This window comes from Ambystoma mexicanum, chromosome 8 (assembly GCF_040938575.1).
Source record: "Ambystoma mexicanum isolate Mex_15411 chromosome 8, UKY_AmexF1_1, whole genome shotgun sequence".
NCBI classification, from domain to species: domain Eukaryota; kingdom Metazoa; phylum Chordata; class Amphibia; order Caudata; family Ambystomatidae; genus Ambystoma; species Ambystoma mexicanum.
The window spans coordinates 1,218,829,790-1,218,852,883 of NC_090929.1; the positions used below are offsets into that span (position 1 = coordinate 1,218,829,790).

A 23,094-nucleotide genomic window follows, 5' to 3' on the forward strand; every position below is an offset into this window, starting at 1 on the left:
TCACTGTGCTCAGAGTGTTGTCATCTGAATGTGTGTTCCATGGGGGACAGTTGGAGATAGAGAGCTGGTTGGCAAGGATGTGCCGGGGTTTCCTGCTGTGTACATACTAACAAACCCATATAACTTCCCTGCTGGCTCAGGTGTGTTGATGACAATACGACATTGTTACACCGGGCTCAGGAGACCCTTGACATAAGTCTTCAATTCGCTAAATCAGTGACTACTCTGTGTTCATTTAATTTGTTCTCACAACATTCTGATTACCATATATGAGTGGTTCCCTGTGGCATGTGCGTCCATTTAATCTGTTCTCATCTTACTTAAACCGCCTTATTTTCTGGTTTCTACTTGTTGTAGTGAATTTATTTTCTGTTCTGAAAAAAAAGCATATTGCTGTTCCTTTGCACAACTGAGTACTGCATGGAGTACTTTTACAAAAAGTCAAAAGAGTATTAGCTAAATAATAAAAAGCTGGCTGCCTATAACTTGAATATTCATGTGCGTTTTTCTCTAGTCACTTACTTATGTGATTCTATGCTCAATGTCCCATATAGATGTGTTCCTACAAGGGTTCCAATAAAGTTTGCATGTAAATAATTGTGCAAATATTTGACTATATAGTGTAGGACTACCCCCCTGTCACAATGTTCTTATAGCACTTTCAGTCCTTCCCAATACTGGGCTGCCCCTTACTGTTTTCACGTTTTCAATACACGCCCAGGGGGCTTGAACAGACATTGCGGTTTCATGAATCACTATTCAAACTTACAGACTCACTTTTTCCACCCATAGAGATACAGGGATCACAACACGCAGACCGAACGCTCCGTTATTTATTTCTAAAGCCATTCAACTGGTGATGCACCAGCCCCATCAGCATCTCCAAGTCAATGAATTGTTGCGATACTCCCTCCAACTCAGCCCCATCTGCCCACAAGATGCCCCAGCTGAAAAGCTTACCAGAGACTTGTCAGGGTCCTCTGTCCCTAGTCAAACCCCACCCTTTGCCTTTGATTGTAATGTAAAACTCCCAATATGGGATTTGATAGAATGTTATCACACTGGGCTCCACATGTCACAGACCTAACACAAAAAGGACGTATACTCCCTCGTTCAGAGGTCTAGAGGCACACGCCTGATATGTTGATTGTGCTACCACTGATATTGTAAAGGGACTGATCTGGCATACAGAGCTTCAACTGGACTGGACATACAAGGACTGTCACCTAAACAACAACACCTACCTTTCTGAGAGCCCCTCAATCAGGGAGGGCTGTTTTTTCCCCAGCTCTCCAGTTGCATTGATCCCTGCCCCACTTAACACAGTGTACCATTTAGACCTTTAAGATCTGAACGCATGCCTGTCAGAGCAAAACTACAAATCAGGGACAGACAGGTACAGATAACGGGGTAACTGCAGGAGGTGCTTTGTAAACTATAATGCTGTGATTTTCATCTCTGCCTGAGAAAGTGGAGACATTACACAAAAGCTCGCAAACATGCACAATAAATGACTGCTAGCCTAATTAAAAAGGTATGAACTTGTTTTCTTCTGGTACAACATTCAGTTCAACCCTTGGCTAACAGGGTACAAGTGAACTGATATGTAATATCACCCATTACTAGCGGTCGAAGTCTCTTGGTGTCGGTGCGTACAATAATAAAACCTTGTTTTGAAAGCAAATCGGGTTTTAAGTGTTTACTAAAAATGAACAAGTTGCTAACCCCTGGTAACGTTCTTGCGACTGGATATTCCTCCAACGTATTACTCATCTTTGACATGTAATGTCCAGCTTCCGCTGCTTTGGAACATTTTCCGGCAGAGGGTGTCCTGCATCGAGACAGTGTCCTCAGAGGCCTCCGTCGAGGGTGACGCCATTGGATGTTATAAGTAGCACGCACAGCGCCCGTTGGCCTCAGTTCTGTTTTCTCCCCCTCCTTGTGTAGCAGACATGCCCATAATACGGGCCTGACAGTACTCAGCCTTGTTGGAACAAAAGCTGCAATAGCATGGGAAGGGGGTAGGTTGGGAGGGCGAGGAGGAATACGTTGGAGGAACATCCAGTCGAAAGAACATTACCAGGGGTAAGTAACTTGTTCTTTGAATGGATTGTGTCCTCCAACGTATTCCTCATCTTTGACAGACTCCCAAAGCAGTATCCATGATCGGAGGCGGGTGAAGAATTTAGACCTGCAGTTTAGGGCAGAGTAAAGGACTGCCTACCAAAAGTAACATCCTGAGCATGGGAAGTATCCAGAGAAGAATGCTTAGTAAACATGTGAATTGATTACCACGTTTCAGCATTGCAGATGTTTTTAATAGGGACACTCCTTTGCAGGGCTGTCGATGTGGGAAGGTGTCGTATGGTACTTCTTGAAATTGAACGAGAAGCCCAGTTTGTGAAGGGAGTGACAGGTAACGTTGAGATGATCCAAGGCTTGTTCGGGAGAACGCGCCCTGTTCAGCCAGTCGTCCAGGTAAGGGTAGATGTGAATTCCCCATCTCCCGAGATGCGCTAGCACCACCACCATCAGTTTGGTGAAGCCCCTCGGGGCACAGGTCAACCCGAATGACAGGACCCAAAACTGATAGTGCGAGCCCCCAAAAGCGAACCTCAGGTATTTCCTGTCCTGAAGATAGATTGGTACATGAAAATAAGCATCCTGAAGGTCCAACGACGCCAACCAACCGTGAAGTTGCAGGGCCTGAAGAATCTGAGAAAGTGACCATCTTGAATTTTTCCTTCCTGAGTAACTTGTTCAAATATCTCAAGTCAAAGAAGGGTCTCAGTCCCCAGTCCTTTTTGGGAATAAAAAAATATGGGGAATACCAAACCATGTCCCTCTCCACTACAGGCACTGGTTCTATAGCGCCTTTTACTAGCAGGGTCAAGATTTCCTGCACAAGGAGCGGATCTGGAATCCTCAAAGTGTGCTTTCCCGGTGGATTGGTCCAAGGCTTTTTTTTTTAGAAAAGCAAGGCAGTAACCATGGGCTATTGTTTCCAGAGCCCAAGCATCTGAAGAAATGTCTCACCATTCTTCAATCTGCTGAGACAGTATGCCCCCCGATCGGCGAGCTGTGGCTCAAGCCCTCAGAGCAGTTTTGAAGCGGTTGTAGCAGAGGCCGATGGCAAAGAGGCTACTGCTAGAGCTGGCTTGGCACCTCTACCTTGTCCACCACAAGGACATTTACGTTGGCCTCTTTGACTGGCATTCCTCTCGCCCTTCCAAATGAGGAGTAGTAGCGAAAAGATCCATCCCGCCAAGGCGGTTTGCTAGGACGAAAAGGCTGAGGTTGCCGAACAGCGGCGCCTAAAGACTTGGCCACCGCTTTAGAGTTCTGCAACTTCTCAAGGCTCTCGTCAGCCTTGCTGCCAAAAATATGAGAAATGGCATTTTAAGAAGTCTAGCCTGCACATCTGGTGCAAAACCCGACCTTCGCACCCATGAAAACCTGCGTTTCATGGTGCTCGTAGCCATGGACCTGCTGATGCTATCTGCAGAATCCAACCCAGACTGAAGGGACTGGCATAGGGCTTCCTTGCTGTCCTTAATAGCCAGGAAGACGCCCCATTCTTCTCCTTCAGGAATATACACTGCTGCCATAGAGATGCACTCCCACAGAGTGTACGAAAATGTTGCCAAGGCACAAGTGGAGTTCGGCGACTTCAACGCCATACTCCATGCCAAAAATGCCTTACACGCCCATCCATTCACCTGCTTATCGTCCCTATCAGGAGGGATGGTAGGGTGCGCTGCCTGTTTCAAGGTAGCCGGGGATGCCTGGACCACCAGACTCTCAGGAGTGGGGTGAGTTGACAAGTAGCTGGGGTTGCTACTGGAGGGGCAGTATTTTCTTGTAAGAGACTTGTTAACTGCCAGATTAGTTTCTGGGGTTTCCCCAATTCCTGGCCACCCTTTTTTGCAGAGCCACATGAAAAGGTAACACTGGATCCGTCAGTGGACCCTTGTCCAAAATGTCTGTTAGATCATCCTGATCATAACACACAGGAGGTGTAGACCAGCCCAAATACTAAACAACTCTAGACGTACGTTGTCTGTAAGAGGCGTCGGCGTGCTCCCCTGGGTCTGGCTTGCCGAACTCCAGCTTAGGAGAAGTGTTTATACCACTTGAATTATGCAAAGTATCACAGAAATCCTGCATCCTACTCTCCTCTAAAATGAGGCAGTCAGGCACATTAGAGGTCCCAAACTGGAGACCAAAAGGGGCATCATCCTCATCCGAACGCTCCTCCTCAAAAATCAAAGTGAGGGACTTAAAAGAAATCCTTTTTCGGTAGAGGGGCATAGCTTTTGTCTGAACAAGGGCTCCCGATGTGGATCACGCCATTTACTCCGGCTCGAGAGTATCCGGCCTAGACCACTCCTTGCCGGTTCCATAGAAGGCGTGGTCAGAGCTTGGCCCGGTTTATCAAAGATTGTAAGCATCTCCACACGGAAAGTTTCCCATTCTGCCGGCGTCGACTTTTTGGATGGGCATTTCACCCTCTGCGGGGTGTCGCCTTACGAAGACGCTGAGGAAGGCGACCAGCAGGGCCTTCTCCTCAAACGCTTCAACAAAGAGTGACAGGAACAACTCCTAGACCTATAGCGTTTGGCACTCTTCTTCCGAGGAGAGTCGCCCCTCGACTCATCAGTCGAAGGCCCAGCAGGTCGGGACTTATGGGGCTTGGGCATCTTGCCTACCTTGAGCTTCTCGTTTCGTTCCCTCAAGGCCTTTCCTGTCATTGACTGACACTTGTCGCACGTATCCATGTCGAGGCTCTCACCGAGGAACCAAAGACACCCGATGCAGGTCCGTGATGGACATCTTGGAGCCACAGTCCCGGCATGTCTTGAATCCGGACCGAGGAGTCGTCAGAGTAGAAGACGAAGACATATTCGAATAACCAACAGCAAATACTTTCACAAGTACAAGGCGCGCTGAGTTTCACAAAGCAAACATGTTTGTAGAAAAACGGAACTGAGGCCAACGGGCACCGTGCGTGCTACTTATAACATTCAATGACTTAACACTTGATGGAGGCCTCCGAAGGAGATCTACGCAGAATGCCCTCTGCCGAAATATTTTCAGAAGCAGCCAAAGCTGGACATCATATGTCAAAGATGAGGAATACTTTGGAGGACAAAATCCATTTTAATGTGTGTTCTTGCACAAATCTTGGATTCGAGACACCGGGAGTTCCAAACACCTGCTGCAAGCACAGAGAATGAACAACTGCCAGAGAGGCAGTTAATACAATGTGTAAGAAAGGAAAATCTGAAAATTAGATAAACTATTTGGCAGTTCTCAGCAGGCTACTGGAGCTGGCACAAGGCCAGTATAATGTTACCAAAGCAACTATGCCAAAGGAGCTAGCAGGCAGCAGCATTTTGAACCTTCCGAAAGCAGTGAGTGGGGCATTTTGAGAGGCCCAGGAAAATACTTAATGCATTGAGGTGAGATGTGAAATATAACAAGTGTTATAGCTGCCTGGACCCTCGAGGAACTAAAGATGAAGGTGCCACTGGCGGTGGGTCTGCAGGGCCCGCATGTGACGGACAGAAACCTGTGGGACAACAATACCTGGTTGCTAAATACCCAAAGTTTTTCACTCCAAGGTAGATTCAGATTTAAGCCCTAACTGATCTGGCCAGAAATTATTTTGGGCAGACACCTACATGTATTCTACCACTAACATCTGTTCTTGGGTTTAGTTTTACTCTATTTTGACTCATTCACTGATCGACTTCTAGAGGGAACTCTGAAATAGTGTGAGGAATTGTTTGTGGGTCGGGGTGCAGTTTGAAGGTTAGCTGCATATCAGCATAGTATATACAACTTTGAAGTTAACAGATACAAATCTAGCTAAAAGAATAATAACAAAATATTATTGATTGTTTTATATTGAATTCTTCCCACTTCGGAGTGCTGTCCAAGTTGTAGTAACTACACAACTTAATGGTACTCAACTTGTTTCAACAAAGATATTTAACTAAGAATAAAGCCTCGGGGCAGCAACGCACATGGCTGTGGCATCCTGCACGTGCCGTGTGGGGGATATGAAAAAGTATGAATTGAATGATGGTGATCAGACTAAATATATGAACCATTCGAGGGACTGGTCACAAAATCCACTCAGGTATGCAAGAGAGCAGAACATGACGGCAGACAGTTTCCAAAGTACTTAAAGAGGCTAGTAATAGCAGCCTGCTGTCTCAAGGTATCCTGCATGGAGCCAACTACAGATTTCCATTCACATACAGGGTCATAATCCTGCTTGCATCCAGTCTAGAAGAGGACTCTTTTCATATGGGAATTTGCAACTGTTTTACCACCAATTCCAGATGCTTTGCAGGGGATATTCGAAATAGGCCTGGAATTTGAAATACACATGCATTCAACCCTTACTACATACATACTGCCTACAAACTTGCCCCATCTCACTGCCGGTCTTATCTGTGCTCTAATCTAGTTTGCAGAGGCAGACCTAGATTTCATAAACTTTAAATGAAGAAGCAGATCCAAGTGTGAAACACAGAACTCCCCGAAAGACTTGCATAATAACCACAGTGCTAATTGTGGATTCCGTGGCTAGCTGAAGACTAAAGGCTTTTCTGAGGCAAGAAGAAAGCCATACCAACAGTAGTTTGCAACACTGTTATATAGAATATTGCGCCAATAAAGCACATAGTGCGAATTTGAACCTTTGTTTTTTTAACACGTTCAAGGCCAATTCAGGTCCCCAAGAGCTCTGGCGTTTAGGTGCTAGTATTCGTGTGTGTGCATGGTCATTAAAGGTTATAAGGGCTTGGCTGAGTCCCTACTAGCCACCCATGTCTAATTGGTATGTGTATAGTTGGAGATAGGTACGTTGTGGAAATAAGCATGGTGTGCATGTGTAAGAGGAAAATCCATTAGGTGTACAGCTACAGTTCGATTTCTTTGTTGTGAAAGATAGCTACGTTCTTATGGCAGCGGTGTTGTGCAGTGTCAGAGTACTATGTGAAAGCGGAGGAGTGCAGAGTGAGGCTGCACCTTTGGTTAATTCCATCAGTGCGGGTTGAGTGGAAAAAAAATTGCTTATAATCAAGTGAAAGCCTAGAATTTCCAAATTTGGCTTAATTCTGAAATATCTGGGTTACAAACTTGTGATGGGTGTATTCTGCATACCTCCAACTATATTTAGGTGGTTACCTTCACGACCCCACTTAACTGTGAAAACGGTCTTCTGCTAACACCTGTAATACATGTAGTGGAGGACATTCTACAATAGCCTAGAAACCGTAACTTGTTCACCCTCAGACTTTGCTTGGTGCAGCACCCCGGGCAGCTGCAAAACCGTGGTTTGGTCGCCCTCACGGACTTGACTAAGTGCCATATCATACCTTATATCATATCATACACACATTGCATGCATAACAGGATGCCTGCCACTTAACTTGCACACTTCAACCACAGCCTTCTGCATTTCTCTGTACAAAAATACCTTCTGCCGCAGTTTTTGCATACACACCACAACTGGAAACCATATTGAGCAATGCCTTAGTCTCCACAGTCCCATTTCCATGCCTGCCATCCGGAAAAGGCCCGGATGTGGCATGTGTAATCCTGAAACTACAGCGGAATCCGCAGAGTCATCGTGCTAGGAACGGGAGGGGGAGGAGGGCGGGGGGGGGGGGGAGAGAAATGTCAAACATGGTAGGGGATTGGGTCTTTAGTCGTGGTTCCGAAAGGTTTTTTTTTCCAAGTTTTTTTTACGTGCTTGCAAACAACCTTTTTATCTACCCAACCCTTCCAAGCGCTATATAAAGGCGGTCACCTGCAACTCCATCTTAGTGAATACGCTGCCCACTCTCAAATCCATCCAACTGCAATGTAATGTCCCCAATCAAACCGTGCAAGTGCAAAGAGAAGAGCCCACCCCCACGATGCATTAAGGGTGATCCACTGCCCACCACTAAACAGTCCAAATGCAGCACATAGTCCACCCCCAAGTACATAGAGGAGCAAATGTCTCGCCTTCAAGGATCAGTCCAAGTGCATTATTTGCCCACCTCAGTGCTGTTCTTCGTGCTAGAAGCTGCCCGCTCTCAATCCATCTAAATTCAATATGTTACCCCAATAAAGCCAGTTCATGCAACATCTCAAAATTAATCTTGCTTCTAATTGAACCCATTCCTCTATCAATGGAATCTGTGTGATGTGCTCAAATGGGAATGCACCAGGAAGGAGTGGGTCGATCGTGGTAGGTGCTGAACAAAAACAAAAAAAATTGCTGGCTATCCCCTCACAAGCAAAATGGTAATTTTCAGCTTCTAATTTGCAGATCACATCAAGGTCAACAGTTTGAGCTTTAAATCAGAAGGTGGTCCCGAGGCTCACCATTTCACACTAGACAGCATATCCGCTCCTAGGACATGTCTGGTGACATCAAGCTCTCTGGGAAGACTATAAAATCTGCAAGATGTCAATTCAATCAGTAACTATAACGCATATAATACTTACAGTCAACAGTGGAAACATTTGTTTCATAAAAAAAATCAAACCCTTCCAAGCCCACAAAACCGTAGGATGCAGAATTATCTGCAAAACTATCAAACACGAGAAAATATTTGAGCAAGTGGCTTTCAAAGATACTCATGGCAAGGCAAATCAAACAAAATGGGGCTTTACCAGAGTCTTCACAAGCACGGAAGCATTCCATGGAGAACGAATGCTCAGTTGATTAATATTGGACAGTGGTCATACAGGCTGCAACATTGAAGAGGCTAAAACTCTTAAGCGACAAGTCAAGGAAGTACCCATTACATCACATTTGTAAATACCAGTAATGCAGTATTCCGAAGCATTCATGCTTTACTGCTCAGGCCAGCTAGTGCGCCTGAAGAAAGATTTGAAGTCAGCAAATAGCCCCTCTTCAAGCCCGAGGGAGATTCTTCAAGCACTTGAGGCTAAAGGAAGGAATCTGTCGCCTAAGTTTAAATAGGGTGATCATTTTAAATCAATCTGTTAAATTAACCTTAATACAAATACCTAAAAATTATGATTTCTAACTAATAAATGGTAAAACAGGTTTAACAAGTATTTTTGCTATATTCCTTGTGATCATTTGTTCAGAGAAAAAAAAATATATTGGAGATTTAAGAGGGGCAGTCGAAAAAAAGCCACAAGCAACATTAGTTACATGAACTAACACAGAAAGGGGAACAATTTAAGTACAAAGTACTACAGGACAGAGCAGTTTTCATTTTGTAAAAACGTCTTTATAAACTGTCTTCCCCCAATGGAGGACATGATTATGCGTGGGTTAGTATTGCCTGAACTACTTCAGTAATTATTGATAAAGCAGGCAGTCTCCCTAACTCGCGGTTGGTACTGCTTTTCAGTAAGCATGCATCTATTTTAAAAGCCCACAACCAAAGAGATAAAACCACCTAGCAAGCATGCATCTAAATAGCGATAGACTTCCCACAGCACAGCAGCACAAGCTAGAAAATGCTAAACAAACTACAAGCAGCAAAGAGGGAAGCAATGTGCCCCAAAGTAAACGTTTATTATAAATCAACAAGACAGTTTAAAACAACTGAAAGACAGCTAAAAAATAAAACAGTTGTTGCACTATTTCCTTTTTACAGTGTTCATAGTAACCTTGCTTCTTCTGATTTGGCGAAGTCTGCGGGTTGTAACATGAGGCCTTTGCAGGGGCACACTAACCACACTTGTGAAGTATCGGTGCCCAGCGGGTACATAAAGGGTACCTTTCTTTGCAGGTGGCTGTTCCTCAACAATGGGATTTTCGATCGCTCTCTTTCTTCTTGCTGACGTTTCAATGGAGACACACGACTGGACAGCTTCTATCCCAGCAGAGCCAATGCCCAGCATTTCTCCTTTCATATCTTTTATTGCCTTATCCTAGGATACACAAAAACAGCTATGCAAGTGAGCAAATCAAGAAATTGTATTTTCCCAAACATCCCAGAAATAGAGGTGAAATTAAATGTACTCACTTTAGTGACTAGAGTACTCCGTCCCCTTTCCGCCATACTTGTGGGGGTTCCTCAATATTGGGACGGTACCAGAACCTTTGGCAGCGAAACATTGAGCTTCCCCTTTAAATGTATTATATCGCGTGGCCCCGGGCGTGGGAACGCCCCCGAAACCCTGCCTTCCCAGCCCTCAGCTCAGTCCCTTTTAAACACCTTGGACGCTTTAATACCTGGCTATGCTGAATATCTTAGCCCCTTGCAGCGGGGGAAGGTGGGTGGCTAGAGTACAGTGAGTAACGTTACTCATACGTCCCGTCCCCTTTCCTCCATCCTTGTGGGCGATTCCACTGAACAAGATGATAGGGTGGAGCAGTGAAAACCTGCTTCATACTTAAGAAGCAAACAGGTTCTTAAGAACTATCCCACCTGGAGTTATCCAGTGAATAGTGCTTACAGAAGACAGACGGCGTTGCCCAAGTAGCGCCCTGTGATGCCATCCCAAGAACCATGTCTTGAAAGGTAACCGCCTTGGCTTTAGCTCTAACTGCAGGGGCATGAATCCCTGCGAGAACCAGCTTGCCCATGGCCGAATACGCCACGAAAATGGCCTGAACCATTCATCGGGCAATAAGCTTTGGAAACCTGGGTGCCAGAAGACGTGCTCCCAAAAGTGATGAATAACGCCTCCTACTTCCTGAAGGATTTATAGGGAGGGAGAGGGGAAGGGTAGAGGGAGAGGGGAAGGGGAGAGGGAGAGGGGGAGGTCGAGAGGGAGAGGGGGAGGAGGAGAGGGAGAGGGGGAGGAGGAGAGGGAGAGGGGAAGGAGGAGAGGGGCATGGGGAGAGGGAGGGGGAGAGGGAAAGAACTGGAGTACTCTTGAGTTCCAAGGAATGCAAAGTCCTTTCGGCCTCAGACTACGGGGGTCGAAAAGAACAGACAGGAAGATTCCCTGATTCGAATGAAAAATACAATAATATATCATATCAATGAGGACACCACCTTGGGCAAGAGATTTGGATGAGTGTGCAAGATAATGTTGTTAGGAAACGTAGTGAAGGGCTCGCATGACGACAGTCTGCAGCTCGCGGACCCTGTGTGCCAAAGTGAGCGCCACCAATAGCAGGCCTTCAGTGTCACTAGCCGGATGTCCACCGAGGCCAACGGCTTGAAGGGCTTGCGCTGCAAGAACCGCATTTAGGTGCCAGACCGGATGCAGCCTATGTACCGGAGGAAAGGGCCTGGACAACCCCTGGAGGTGGGCCTTAACCACCTTGTTGGTTGCTGAAAAAACATGCTACGGGGAATTCTTGTAGGCCCTAATGGCCGACAGATAAGTGCAGCATCGATCTGAAAGCCGGAAAGAGCCAGATGTGTGGAAAAAGCCAGCCAGTATATCGTCCAGGGAGCAGGAATCCTGTCCGACTGCAACCCCGTTTCTTTGTCCCAACTGGACGCCAGGTGGAGCCGGATAGGCCTCATCTTGAGGCAGGCATGCTGAACCGTGAACACGTAAGATGCCATCAGGTCCAGAAGGTGCTGCAACCAACATGGCGAGGCGGACCAATTGGCCCAAGGGTGCCCCATCACCCTACGGAGGAACAGGACCCTCTCAGGCTTTGGGAACACCCGCTTCACAGCTGTGTCCCAGCGAACTCCAAGGAACACCAGGTCCTGGGCGGGAGTTAGCTGCGACTGCCGCTGGTTGAGGGAGAACCCCAGCTGGTGAAGAACATCCACCAGCCATTGACAGGCGTGCACCAACCCCTCGGGGGAGCTGGCCCTCAACCAATTGTCCAGATATGGGTACAAGTGATGGCCTTCCAGGCGGAGACCACTAGCCACAGCATTAATTAGCTTTGTGAGCACACGAGTGGCCAAATTGAGGCCGAAAAGCAGTACCTTCGCCTGGACAACCATCGTGAACCACAGAAATGTCTGATGCGGCTCGTAGATGGTGACATGAAGGTATGTATCCTTAAGGTCTAGGGAACACATCCAGTCCCCTACACATAGAGACTGCTATGTGCACTGGAGTAATCATCTTGAAGTGTTTGAGCTGTAAAGGTAGTTGGGGGAATGACAGGTCCAGGACTAACCTCAGGTCAGCCTGGTGGTTCTTGGGTACTGCAAAACATCCTGGAGTAGAAGCCAGAGCCCCTGTTTGACTGAGGAACCCGCTCCACCGCCTGCATAACCAAAAGAGAGGTTCTCCCGTAAAAAAGAGCCGGGCACCCATCTGATGCAGGGGAGCTGGAGGGGGAGTCTGGGTCCTGGGATGACCCCCGATCTGTACCCAAAGGTGGCTGGGTATCCACAGGCGAATGGGGGGGGGGGGGACGGGACGGGAGGAATTGGTTATACAGGAGGAGGGCTGTGAACTAACGGCAGAGCCTGAACCGGAGGAGGAACAGGCTGCAGCACTGGCAACACCAGAGGGACCGGAGGAGGGTCCAGAGCAGAGGCCTAGCAGGCACAACTTGTGGGATAACCTTGTTGACTGTGTCCTTGAGGAGCGCGCATGAGGAGGAAGAAGCACTCAAAGAAGCAATCCTTGCCTGCCGCTGGATCACAAGCGGCACAGCTCTCCGCTGCCCTGGGCCTCCTTTCCTGATCAAAAGGTCTAGGAGCCTGGGGCATGTAGCCGTAGGGCTGCGAGGGGTAGATGTAACCCTGCGGAGACCATCTGCCTGTACCATAGGGTGCGCCGCTGCTTCCTGAGGGAAGGGAACTGAAACCTTCTTGCAGGGCCCGCTCTGTGAGCAAAGGACCCGGGATAGGCCCCGAACCCAAGATGGATGCCAGCCTCTGACGTGCACTTGTCCGCAATCTTTGGGCCTCGTGCAATGTCGCCCCCGCACCACGTGCTGACTCAGACATGGAAGGGCCCCCAAACCCTGAAGCAAGAGCATTGACCTAGGAGATGGCTCTGGTAGGCTGAGAGACCTCAGGCCGCTGACGCCATCAGCTATGGAGCCGGTAGTCATTTTGGATTATAGTTCAAACTGGCTCTTGGAGGTAGAACACAAAAATCATGTGCCCGCAGGGGCAGACGAGGGCAAACTGGATCGTCCCACCGCGGGCTGCCCAGAAGAGGCCCTGGACCCCTCGGCCTAGGAGCCGTTATCCTTAACAGCCTTGGGTCTGCCAGAACCAGAATCAAAAAGGTCCCCTTCCCAGTGGAAATCCCCGGGAAGGAGTCTTCATGCTGAGAGGCCTTGCTTGCTAAACAAAGGACATACCTTGTCTTGATGTGGGCTCCTGGTGAGTAAATCTTTCAGACGGCTTGGAGGAGAAAAATGGAAGATCTCACACCAGCGGGCAAGACGATACTTCAAGGCTCGATGACCGAAAGAGCTGTAGGCCACGCATACATCCCAGCGGTGGTCGGGCCCCAGGCACTCAAGACTGAGCGCATGTAGGTCTGAGGCCGGGAACAGGCTATTGCAGGACGCGCATCTCGTGATGCTTCCGGCAGCTCACATGCGATGGAGGAGGCAAGTCACCAAAGGGAGGTAAAAAATATTAAAAAAACAAAGAACAGGGAACACGCTGAAAGCGGAAAGTCTCTGCGCCTAGCTGCCAGGTCCGACACATCCGTGCGAAAAAAAGAAAGACTTTGGTGAGGCGCTGGAGGGAGAGGTCTCTGAGGCATTCCCGTGCCCATGGCCTCGCCCCTGCATACTGTACTAAATTTAAAGGGGAAGCTCAATTTTTCACCACCAAAGGTTCCAGTACTGTCCCCATGGGCACCCATAAGGCTGGAGGAAAGGGGATGGCACGTACGAGTAGATACTGTATATATGCTTAGCATGCACATGGACCAATTTACTAGACAGAAACATGAACATAATATCCCACCACTATCCACTCCAAAACTAAAATGGACACATCCAGCCATTGCAATATTATTTTCATGCTCACTGAGAGTACATAATCAGTGGATTATGTGACATGTTATATACATGGTCAACTAGAATGAAACAAGGGAGCTCTTAAGAGTATTTCTAAACCATCCAGACAGAAGAGGGCAAACTGGAGGTTAGGGAACAGAATCGCAGACTTGTCCCAACTACCCTATTGTGAAGCCCAATAAATCTGCCCTTCTAAAAGTTTGCTTGTTCACAGCACAAATACTAGTCACTGACTTCAAGAAAAAAAACTGCAAGAACTAAATTTTGTGCTTCCTGCCACATTCCTGAAGAGTAATACCGTTAACAAAAAGGCAGACGAGACCGAATTTCATTTTCTTTTTTTGCACGAGTTGGAGTGTTGCTCATCTTTTGGCTTGATTACTTCGAATTTGCACTCTTCTTCTCCCAGCCAGACTTAATCCAAAGACTGACAGAAGTGTGGCTCTGTGTATTATATGTTCTGCCTTAAGAGTCCTTTCAAATCCCAAGACAGGGCTACCCCAAAAGGTCTTCCAGAGAGCATATTTTCTGCAACAGCACTATGGGTTTGAACCTGTCAAGGGGATCATGGACTCCAGAGGTGGTATGGAACAAGTTACTTACCTGTAACTGTTGTTCTCCAGCATGGGTCTGGCATGGATTAACATGCTCATGAATATTCCCCGTCGTCAGGCTGGGAATCCTCGGTAAAGAAAAAAACCAGTATCAGTTTCGATTCTGATCTGTCTTTCGTAGTAGTAACCAATCACTGGTCTCTGCGTCATACTGACCACAGCCAATGACTGCCCTCTACCTAAGCCCCGCCTCTGGCAGCCATCTTCAGATTTGGAAGCACGTGAAGTGGCAGTATGACCAAGTGAAGAGCCGCAGAGGGGTAGGCGGGAGGGTTCGCATGTGAATCCATGCCAGACCCATGCTGGAGAACAACAGTTACAGGTAAGTAACTTGTTCCTTCTCCAGCATGGGGTCTGGCATGGATTCACATGCTCATGAATAAAGAATACATAGCAGTACACACATGCACAACCACGGGAGGTGGCAAAGGCTCAACATTAATTATTACATCAAACTCAACATTAAGCAAATCTTACCTCCTCACCAGGCTCACCTTAGGCGAACAGGTTGCGCAGCACTGCTTGGCCGACCCTGGACTCCTCCCTGGAATCCCGATCGACGCAGTAGAACTTCGTGAAGGTGTGCGTCGACCTCCACGTAGCAGCCCTGCAGATGTCCAGCATGGGCACACCAGATCGGAACGCCGTGGTAGCTGCGATCGCTCTGGTGGAATGGGCTCTCGGACGGCCAGGCAGCGGTCAGTTTGCCAACCGATGACAGTACATGATACAGCCGGAGAGCCATCTGAAAATGGAAGCCTTCGAGAGAGCCTTCCCCCGATTGACAGGTCCAAAGTTCACAAAGAGTTGTGACGTCTTCCGAAAACACTGTGCGGTCCACGTAGAACTTCAGCGCTCTAGCCACATCCAGCAAGTGCAAAGTCCTCTCAGCCGGCGACGGGAAGAAAACAGGCAACACCAAGGGTTCGTTGAGGTGGAAGTCCGACGGCACCTTGGGCATGAAGGAGGGGTGCGTCCTGAGCACTACCCTCGTGTCGTGAAAAGTCAAGTACGGGGCCTTGCAGGAAAGGGCCTGGATCTCTCCCACCCGTCGTGCGGAGGTGATGGCCACAAGAAACGCTGTTTTCCACGACAAGAACTTCAACGGGGCCGAGTGCAGAGGCTCGAACGGAGGTCCCATGAGCTTGGTCAGCACCACGTTGAGCTCCCACGCCGGGGCCGGAGCCTTCACCGGCGGGAACGATCTGAACAGTCCTTTCGAGAACTCTTTCACCAGACGATGAGACCACAAGGACGTCCGCCCCGTGGTTCTGGTGTATCGGGAGATCGCAGCAAGATGAACTTGATGGACGCGTGCGCCAGTCCAGCTTTGGCCAGCGTCAGTAGGTACGGCAGTACTTGGGGAGCCGTAATCCGTAGAGGGTTAATCTTCTGTGCGTCGCACCAGACAGAGAACCTCCTCCATTTGTGTCCGTAGCATTTAAGAGTCGAGGACGCCCTGGCCTTTGCAAGAACCTCTCTGCAGTCGGCCGGAATGTCGTATCCTCCAAACTCTAACGCTGCAGGAGCCAGGCCTGCAAGTTCAGCGACTTCGGGTCGTGGTGGAGGATGGCGCCTCCATCCCTGGAGAGCAGATCCGCGTCCACTGGTAGCTTGATTGACGGGGACGCTGACAAGTCAGAAGGTCCGGGAACCATATCTGCCTCGGCCACGCAGGTGCGACGAGGATCATCCTGCACCGTGACCTCTTGAGCTGGCTGATAAGCCGGATCAGCAATGGCAATGGAGGGAACGCGTATAGGAACAGGCCCTCCCAGGGGAACGAGAAAGCATCGCCCATGCTGCTCGCCTGGGGAAACCTGCTGGCGAACCTCCGGCACTTGAGAGTTCGTCGCTGTCGCGAACAGATCGATCTGGGGTGTGTCCCACCGTCGGAAGAGGCGGTCCACTAGACCCTGTCGTAGTTCCCACTCGTGGCACGAGCACAGCTCCCTGCTGAGTGAGTCGGCAATGGCGTTTTTTATCCCTGCCAGATGAAACGGCACCAGAAACATCCTTTGGGCGACGGCCCAATGCCACAGGTCCTGCGCCTCCTTGGACAGGGCTGGGGACCTGGTTCCGCCCTGTTTCCTGATGTAAAACATGGTGGTGGTGTTGTCGGTGAAGATCCTCACCACCTTGCCTTTGAGGGACGGAAGGAAGGACCTGAGGGCCCAAAACACTGCACGGAGCTCCAGGACGTTGATATGGAGGGACTTCTCCGTCGGGAGCCAAAGGCCTCTCGCGTGCAGATTTTCGGTGTGCGCTCCCCACCCTTCCAGGGAGGCATCCGTGGTCACTGTCTCCTGGTGGCCTGGGGTCTGGAAGTCCATGCCCGCCGTCAGATGCGCGCGGGTGCCCCACCACCGGATCGCTCGTCGGAAACTCTCGTCGAGTGTGATCCTTTCCTCGAAGCTGCCCGTCGTCTGGATCCAGCGCGCGTCCAGGAACTCCTGCAATGGGCGCATCCGGAGCCTGCACAGGGGGATGAGGTAGATGCAAGTAGACATCATTCCGAGGAGGGACTTGATGGACCTCACCTTGCCCGCGTCCGCAACCAACATCCGCTGCACCTTGCCCAGAATGGCCCTCGTCCTTTCCTCCGACAGGGAGGCCAGAAGGGACACTGTCGAGCTTCGCTCCCAGAAACAGTGCGTCTTGCGCGGGCACCATGTGGGACTTGGCGTAGTTTACGGAGAATCCCAGGTCCGTGAGAAGTTGGACGGTCCTTGCCGTGTGCTCCACGGCGAGCTCCCTCGTCTTGGCTCGGATGAGCCAGTCGTCCAGGTAGGGGTAGACGTGGATCCCCTCTCGGCGCAGCTGCACCGCCACCGGAGCGAGGCACTTGGTGAATACCATGGGTGCCGACCGTAGTCCGAAGGGAAGGGCTCTGAACTGATAGTGACGCCCTTGGACCACGAACCTGAGAAACTTTCGGTGTCCCTTTAGGATGGGAATATGGAAGTAGGCATCCTCCAAATCCAACGACAAGAAATCGCCCTCCTCCAGCTGACCCAGGACGTGTTGGAGGGTGACCATCCGGAACTTCGGTGCCTTGATGAATTTGTTCAGTCGTCGTAGGTCCAGGATGGGGCGCCATCCTCCGGTCTTCTTCTTCACGAGGAAGTATCTTGAGTAAACTCCGGAGCCCCGAAGCCTCTTTGGGACGAGTTCGATGGCGCCCTTCCTGAGCATCGCCTTGACCTCTAAGAGAAGTTGAGGGACGTGAAGTTCTTTCCTGGCCACAGGGGGGACGCGCGGGCACCTTCTTTGAAACTCGAGCACGTAGCCCTGGGCTAGGGCGTCCAGCACCCAACGGTCGGTGGAGATGGACTCCCACACGCTGACGAAGCTCGCCAGCCGGCCTCCCACCAGGGTGCTTCGGTGGGGGCCCGACCCCACGGCCGGTTCAGTCCTGCTTCGACGAGGCTTTGCCGCCCTGACCTCCTTGGCGACGACGGCGGGGTCCGCCTGACTTGCCTCGTCCCCTGTAAGCTTCCTGCGACGACGAGAGGGCCGCTTGACGTTCGGTGGAAAACCTGCCGCCGGAACCTTTGGAGGCGCCCTTGCCTCCACCGCTCCGAAAGGGTGGCCGCCGTTGCTGGAGAACCCCGAGAGCCTGGGCCGTCTCCGCTTTGATGGCTTGAAGGGAATCGTCCACTGTTTTCCCAAACAGGTTGTTTCCATCGAACGGCATGTCCAGGACTCTGGTCTGCACGTCTTGACGGAAGTCAGTAGCCTTGAGCCATCCACGCCGCCTAAGGCACACGCTGTTGCCCAACTGGCGAAATCCGGTGTCGGCGATGTCCGTCGCAATCGTGATGGCGTGGTCCGACGCCACCTCACCTTCCTGCAAGATCTCTAGGGCATCCGCCCTCTTGTCGTCCGGTAGGAAGTCCAGCAGGGGGGCCAGTTTGTACCACAGATCCCTGTCGTAGCGGGCTACGATAGCCAAGGCGTTGGCCGCCTTAATCGTCGTCGCTGCAGACGAGATGACCCTGCGCCCCATCGTATCCAATTTCTTTCCCTCGCCGCCCGGCGGGGAAGTCGATGTGGAGGCCGCACCCCCCCCCCGCTTTCTTCCTGGCCGCCGTGGAGACGACAGAGTCCGGGGTCGGCTGTGCCCGGAGGCACAAGGGGGCCGCGTCCGGGACCCGGAACTTCTTCTGGTACCGATCCCTTCTAGCCGGCGTCGTGGATGGGCTCTTGAGGAGGGCGAGGCCCTCATCCCAAATATCATCCAGTAGTGGCACGGCGAGGACCGTCTTCCTCTTGGCCTCGCGCCGTTGATAAAGGAAACCTTCCTTCTTCTCCTACGGGCAGAGCTGGAAGAGCTCGGATGCCCTGGCGATCATGGAGTGAAACGATCCAATCTCGTCGGGCGGGGACGCCCGGGTGGGAGGTGACGACGGCAGATCCTCATCGTAATCCTTGTCGTCCGTACCCGTCGCGGCCGTGTCCGTCCCCGTATCATCCCCACGAGTCGTGGACGGGGAGGAGGGCTGAACGGGGCGCGACGGCTGAAAAGGAGGGGGAGGGTGGATCCTTCTTTTCTTAGGGGGAGGGCTCCCAGAAGGGCCTGGCTCCGGGTCCCCCGACGTGAGTGGTTCCTCCGCTGGTGGTAACGGCAATCTCGTCCTTATCTCCGAGCATAAGGATGTATAGCCAACAAAATGGCCGCCGAGTTGTCTTGCGGCGCTGGTAGAGGGGAGTCCGACGGGCGATCAGGGGACCCGTCGGCACCCCCGACGATATCGTCGTCTCCTGCGTCGGGATCCCTCCCGACGGGCTGGTCTTCTTCCACGCCAACGCCGTGGCTTAAGACCTCGATCAGCTCTTCCTCAGAGGTTGAGGCCGAATCCACGACGACCTCCTGCCCCCCCTTTTTCTTCTCCGCCGGGAGTTTCACGGGGGACCTGTCGATGGGCATAAAAGAGGACTCCCTCTGCGGTGGCAGGGAGACTCTGAGCCCCGAGGTCGCCACCACTGGTGTAGCCTCCACAGGCTGAGCCAGGGCCGCCGCGACTGTCTCGATAGAGGCCTTGGCCGGATGGATTAAGGCTTTCACCACACTAGGTGCGCTCACAGCCTTCACCTTGGGGGGGGGGGGGGCACTGCCTCGCTCCGCCTCCGATGGGGCCTTCGAGCTCGACCGGGGCCTCTCCAGGAGCTTTGCCGGGTGCTCGGCCTTCCTCTTACCCGAACCAGAGCATTGGCTCGTGGTTGATGGTGCCGGGGAGGATGCGCCCTGCCTGGCGCCCGTAGAGCCCGACCGTTCGGCGCTCCCGGTGCCAGCGGACTCGCGGTGCTTGGCCTTGTGTTGGACCCCCGTCGCCGGGGCGTCCTCAAAGGTCTTAGAAGACCGCTCGGGTTTCTTTCTCTTCTTCTCGCCCGAAGGGCTCTTCCCTTCCAGCCAGTTGGCGAGACGTTGATGGCGGTCCTTCATGGTCCGCTCCGACATGTTGCCGCAAAACTCACAGTCCTTCTCCACGTGCATCTTGTCCTCATGTAGGCAGTAAAGACAAAAGGAGTGTTCGTCCTCCTTAAAGACATTCTGCAGCTGGCATCCAGGGCAGACCCTGAACAGCTTTCCGGGCGTCGAGCTTCCCTTCTCCTGGGCCATGTCCGAGATGGGCCTGAGAAACTTCTGGAGTCCTCCAAAAGCGTAGCTCGACGAAATCTTCACCCTTGAGGGGCGTAGACGAATCTGACACGGGTCCCCGTTGATCGGATGAAGAGTCGGTGGAGCTTGAGGCTCTTTTTGACCGAAAAAATGAAGTTTTTGAGAAAAAATGTGAAAAAATAGCACCAACGCTCGAGAGCAATAGCACGAGGATCCCAACACTTGAACGTGCGGTAAAAATCTGAAGATGGCTGCCAGAGGCGGGGCTTAGGTAGAGGGCAGTCATTGGCTGTGGTCAGTATGACGCAGAGACCAGTGATTGGTTACTACTACAAAAAACCGATCGGAATCGAAACTGATACTGGTTTTTTTCTTTACCGAGGATTCCCAGCCTGACGACGGGGAATATTCATGAGCATGTGAATCCATGCCAGACCCCATGCTGGAGAAAGGGAAGCTGAAAGGTTCCCGGCCTGCACACAGCACAGACTATTAACTCATTCCTGGGCCAAATGCTTATCGGCAGCCGTCAAGGCAAGCTCTCTTTTCTTGCTGGTAGCACAATGTACTTCGCCCAACCGAAAAAAGACCCGGACTGCTTACCCAAATAAAAATGGATAAAGCATTTCCATTCAAAATCCAAAGGGGAGAACAAACACCTGCCTAGACAAGCTGAGTAGTAGTCGCAAGAGCTGCATATATCAGAGCACAACAACCTTCTACAGGAGACCAGAGAACCCTCCCCAAAGCATGTGTCGACCTTAACTTACTTGATAAAGCAGGGAATCAGAACAATCCTCCCCAGTGCGGTCACGGCTGTGACAGGAATTGAGGCTGAAAAAGGGTCAGGGCTAAAGGGCCCGGGGAAGACTGTGGAAATTGCAGTCCACAAGAGGCGATGGGAGGAGTTGGGCGCAGTTTAGACGGACTGTCCCAGGGAAGCAGCACACCCAGGTAGCCAATAGTGAAGGAATCCGACAAAACTAGAAAAAAGCCAGAGCTATTGTCGATGCTGGTCTCCCGCAATTGATGGAGAAATGGCGTGCTCGAGGTGATTTGGATCAAGAGGTACTACTTGATTTGACCAGAGTGGTTAAGTAATAAAGGATGCCACCCCCAACAAACGCTGCTACAAGAGCGCAAGTGAACGAGGGAACTAGGGAAATTGCCACAAATCCAAGTATGATCACCTAATTCAAGCTGCTAAAAAGAGATTGAGACTAGACATTGCAGATTTATTAAAAGCCAAGGAGGATTGTCTGCCGGCTGATGAGCTTCCCTCCCAGATCAAGACCACCTATCGCAGATGGTTAAGAAACAATAAGGCAACACGAGGTCTGGATACGGTTGGCAAATCATGCGAGATTTAATAATAGCAGAGGCATCTGGTCTGTTATGAAAGGCACTGCTAACAAAAATCTGCCCATTAATAGTGTTAGTGATGAGAGTTGGGAGTACCACATTCGAAACACCTTGGCTGCTGCCGTCCCTGTAGATGAACTGCATACTATGGATACAGAGAAATGATCATGCAAATCAACAGTAACCGAAATCACCAACATGTTCATGTGGCTTCCCACCATGCGGGACATTGGCCAGGATGGCACGTGCAACGCCTCTTACGACTATCTGCCAGGACGTGGGCTAGCGCTTTACATACTCTTTACATGTATCGGCAAATGTGGGAATGTTTCTAACTCATGAAAAGAAAGTATTATACTCCCAATTCATAGAAAGGGATGCTGGAATGACCCCTTGAATTACTGCATGCTAGCCATGTTATATATACCCGCGAAGATATTTGCTTAAGTGTTACTCAAAGAATTTAATCAGTGGATCTGTGATTATAAGATCCTTACCCCAAATCAGACAGGTTTCAGAGCAAGATCTAGTACCTCTCTCAACCTTTTGGTTCTGGTTTCTTCCATCGAATATGCTTGGGATCGTCGCCAACTCCCAGTTTATGGCGCTTTCATAGACTTCAGTGCCACATTTGACACAATGAGGAATCGTCTGTGGAACAAACTTGTTGCATGAAGGATTCCTCCCGGCCTGTTGTGTCTATGATAAAGCTGCTATACTCTGTAACCTTGGTGCGAGTCAAACTGGATGGGGAAGGGTGAGTAAGTGAGCTACTGCTGGGTTAAACAGGGTTGCATCTTAGCTGCTACCGTGTTTTATCTGTAGCTGGCTGATCTGGCAAGGGCGTTTGAACCTATAAAGATATTGTAAAGTCAAAATAGGTGGGCTAAAAATCGATGGGCTCGGCTAAGCGGATTACTTGATTATACACCAACGGCTCTTTAGGATAAATTGGACATTTTGGGCCTTTATGCGAAAGATAATGGGCTCCAAATTAACATAGCCAAAACTAAAATTGTCGCCTTTCTAGGTAAAACTAAGATTAAAAAATCTAATTGAAAGATTTGGACATTGGACCAGAAAACAGTTGAGGTTGTAGCCTTCTATAAATATCAGGCAACCTTGACAAACTCAAGTGGACAATACCATGGGAAGAAACCAAAGCTAAGTGCATGAAGTTATGACCTGCGATAAGTCATTTTATCGGCACCCAAGGCGGGTACTCCATAAAGACCAGCTTACTTTCGTACACGGCCAAGATTGTCCCTTTTATGATATATGGGATAGAAGTATATGGGTCTAAATTGGGCAGAGAATTGGCCCTACAAGCCAAAATCAAACGCATACTGTTCAGAATGCCAAAATCGTTATCTGTTGAATACCTAGCTTTGGAATTCAATGTAATGAGAATTGTTGTAAGAGTGGAGTACAAGTTATTAATCAGTTATGAGAACTTGATGAAACTAGCTAATGACACAATTAGGGTGGGTGTGATGCAGGCCTATAGAAATATAGGAGATTACGGGTTATTTGACAGATTAAGTTACCTGTGGGAAAAACATAATGGATGGATGAAAGGGTGAGATGTAGCA

General features: G+C 50.1%; 1 protein-coding gene across 3 annotated transcripts in view; it reads right to left on the reverse strand.

Moving 5' to 3' along the window:
- Window positions 1–23,094, reverse strand: part of KIF20B (kinesin family member 20B) — a 2,369,321-nt gene that overhangs the window by 1,050,657 nt on the left and 1,295,570 nt on the right. For all 3 annotated transcript variants that reach the window (XM_069611316.1, XM_069611317.1, XM_069611318.1), the window contains exon 19: window positions 9,765–9,918. In XM_069611316.1, the coding sequence (XP_069467417.1) occupies window positions 9,765–9,918 (154 nt within the window). The remainder of the gene's footprint in view (window positions 1–9,764; window positions 9,919–23,094) is intronic.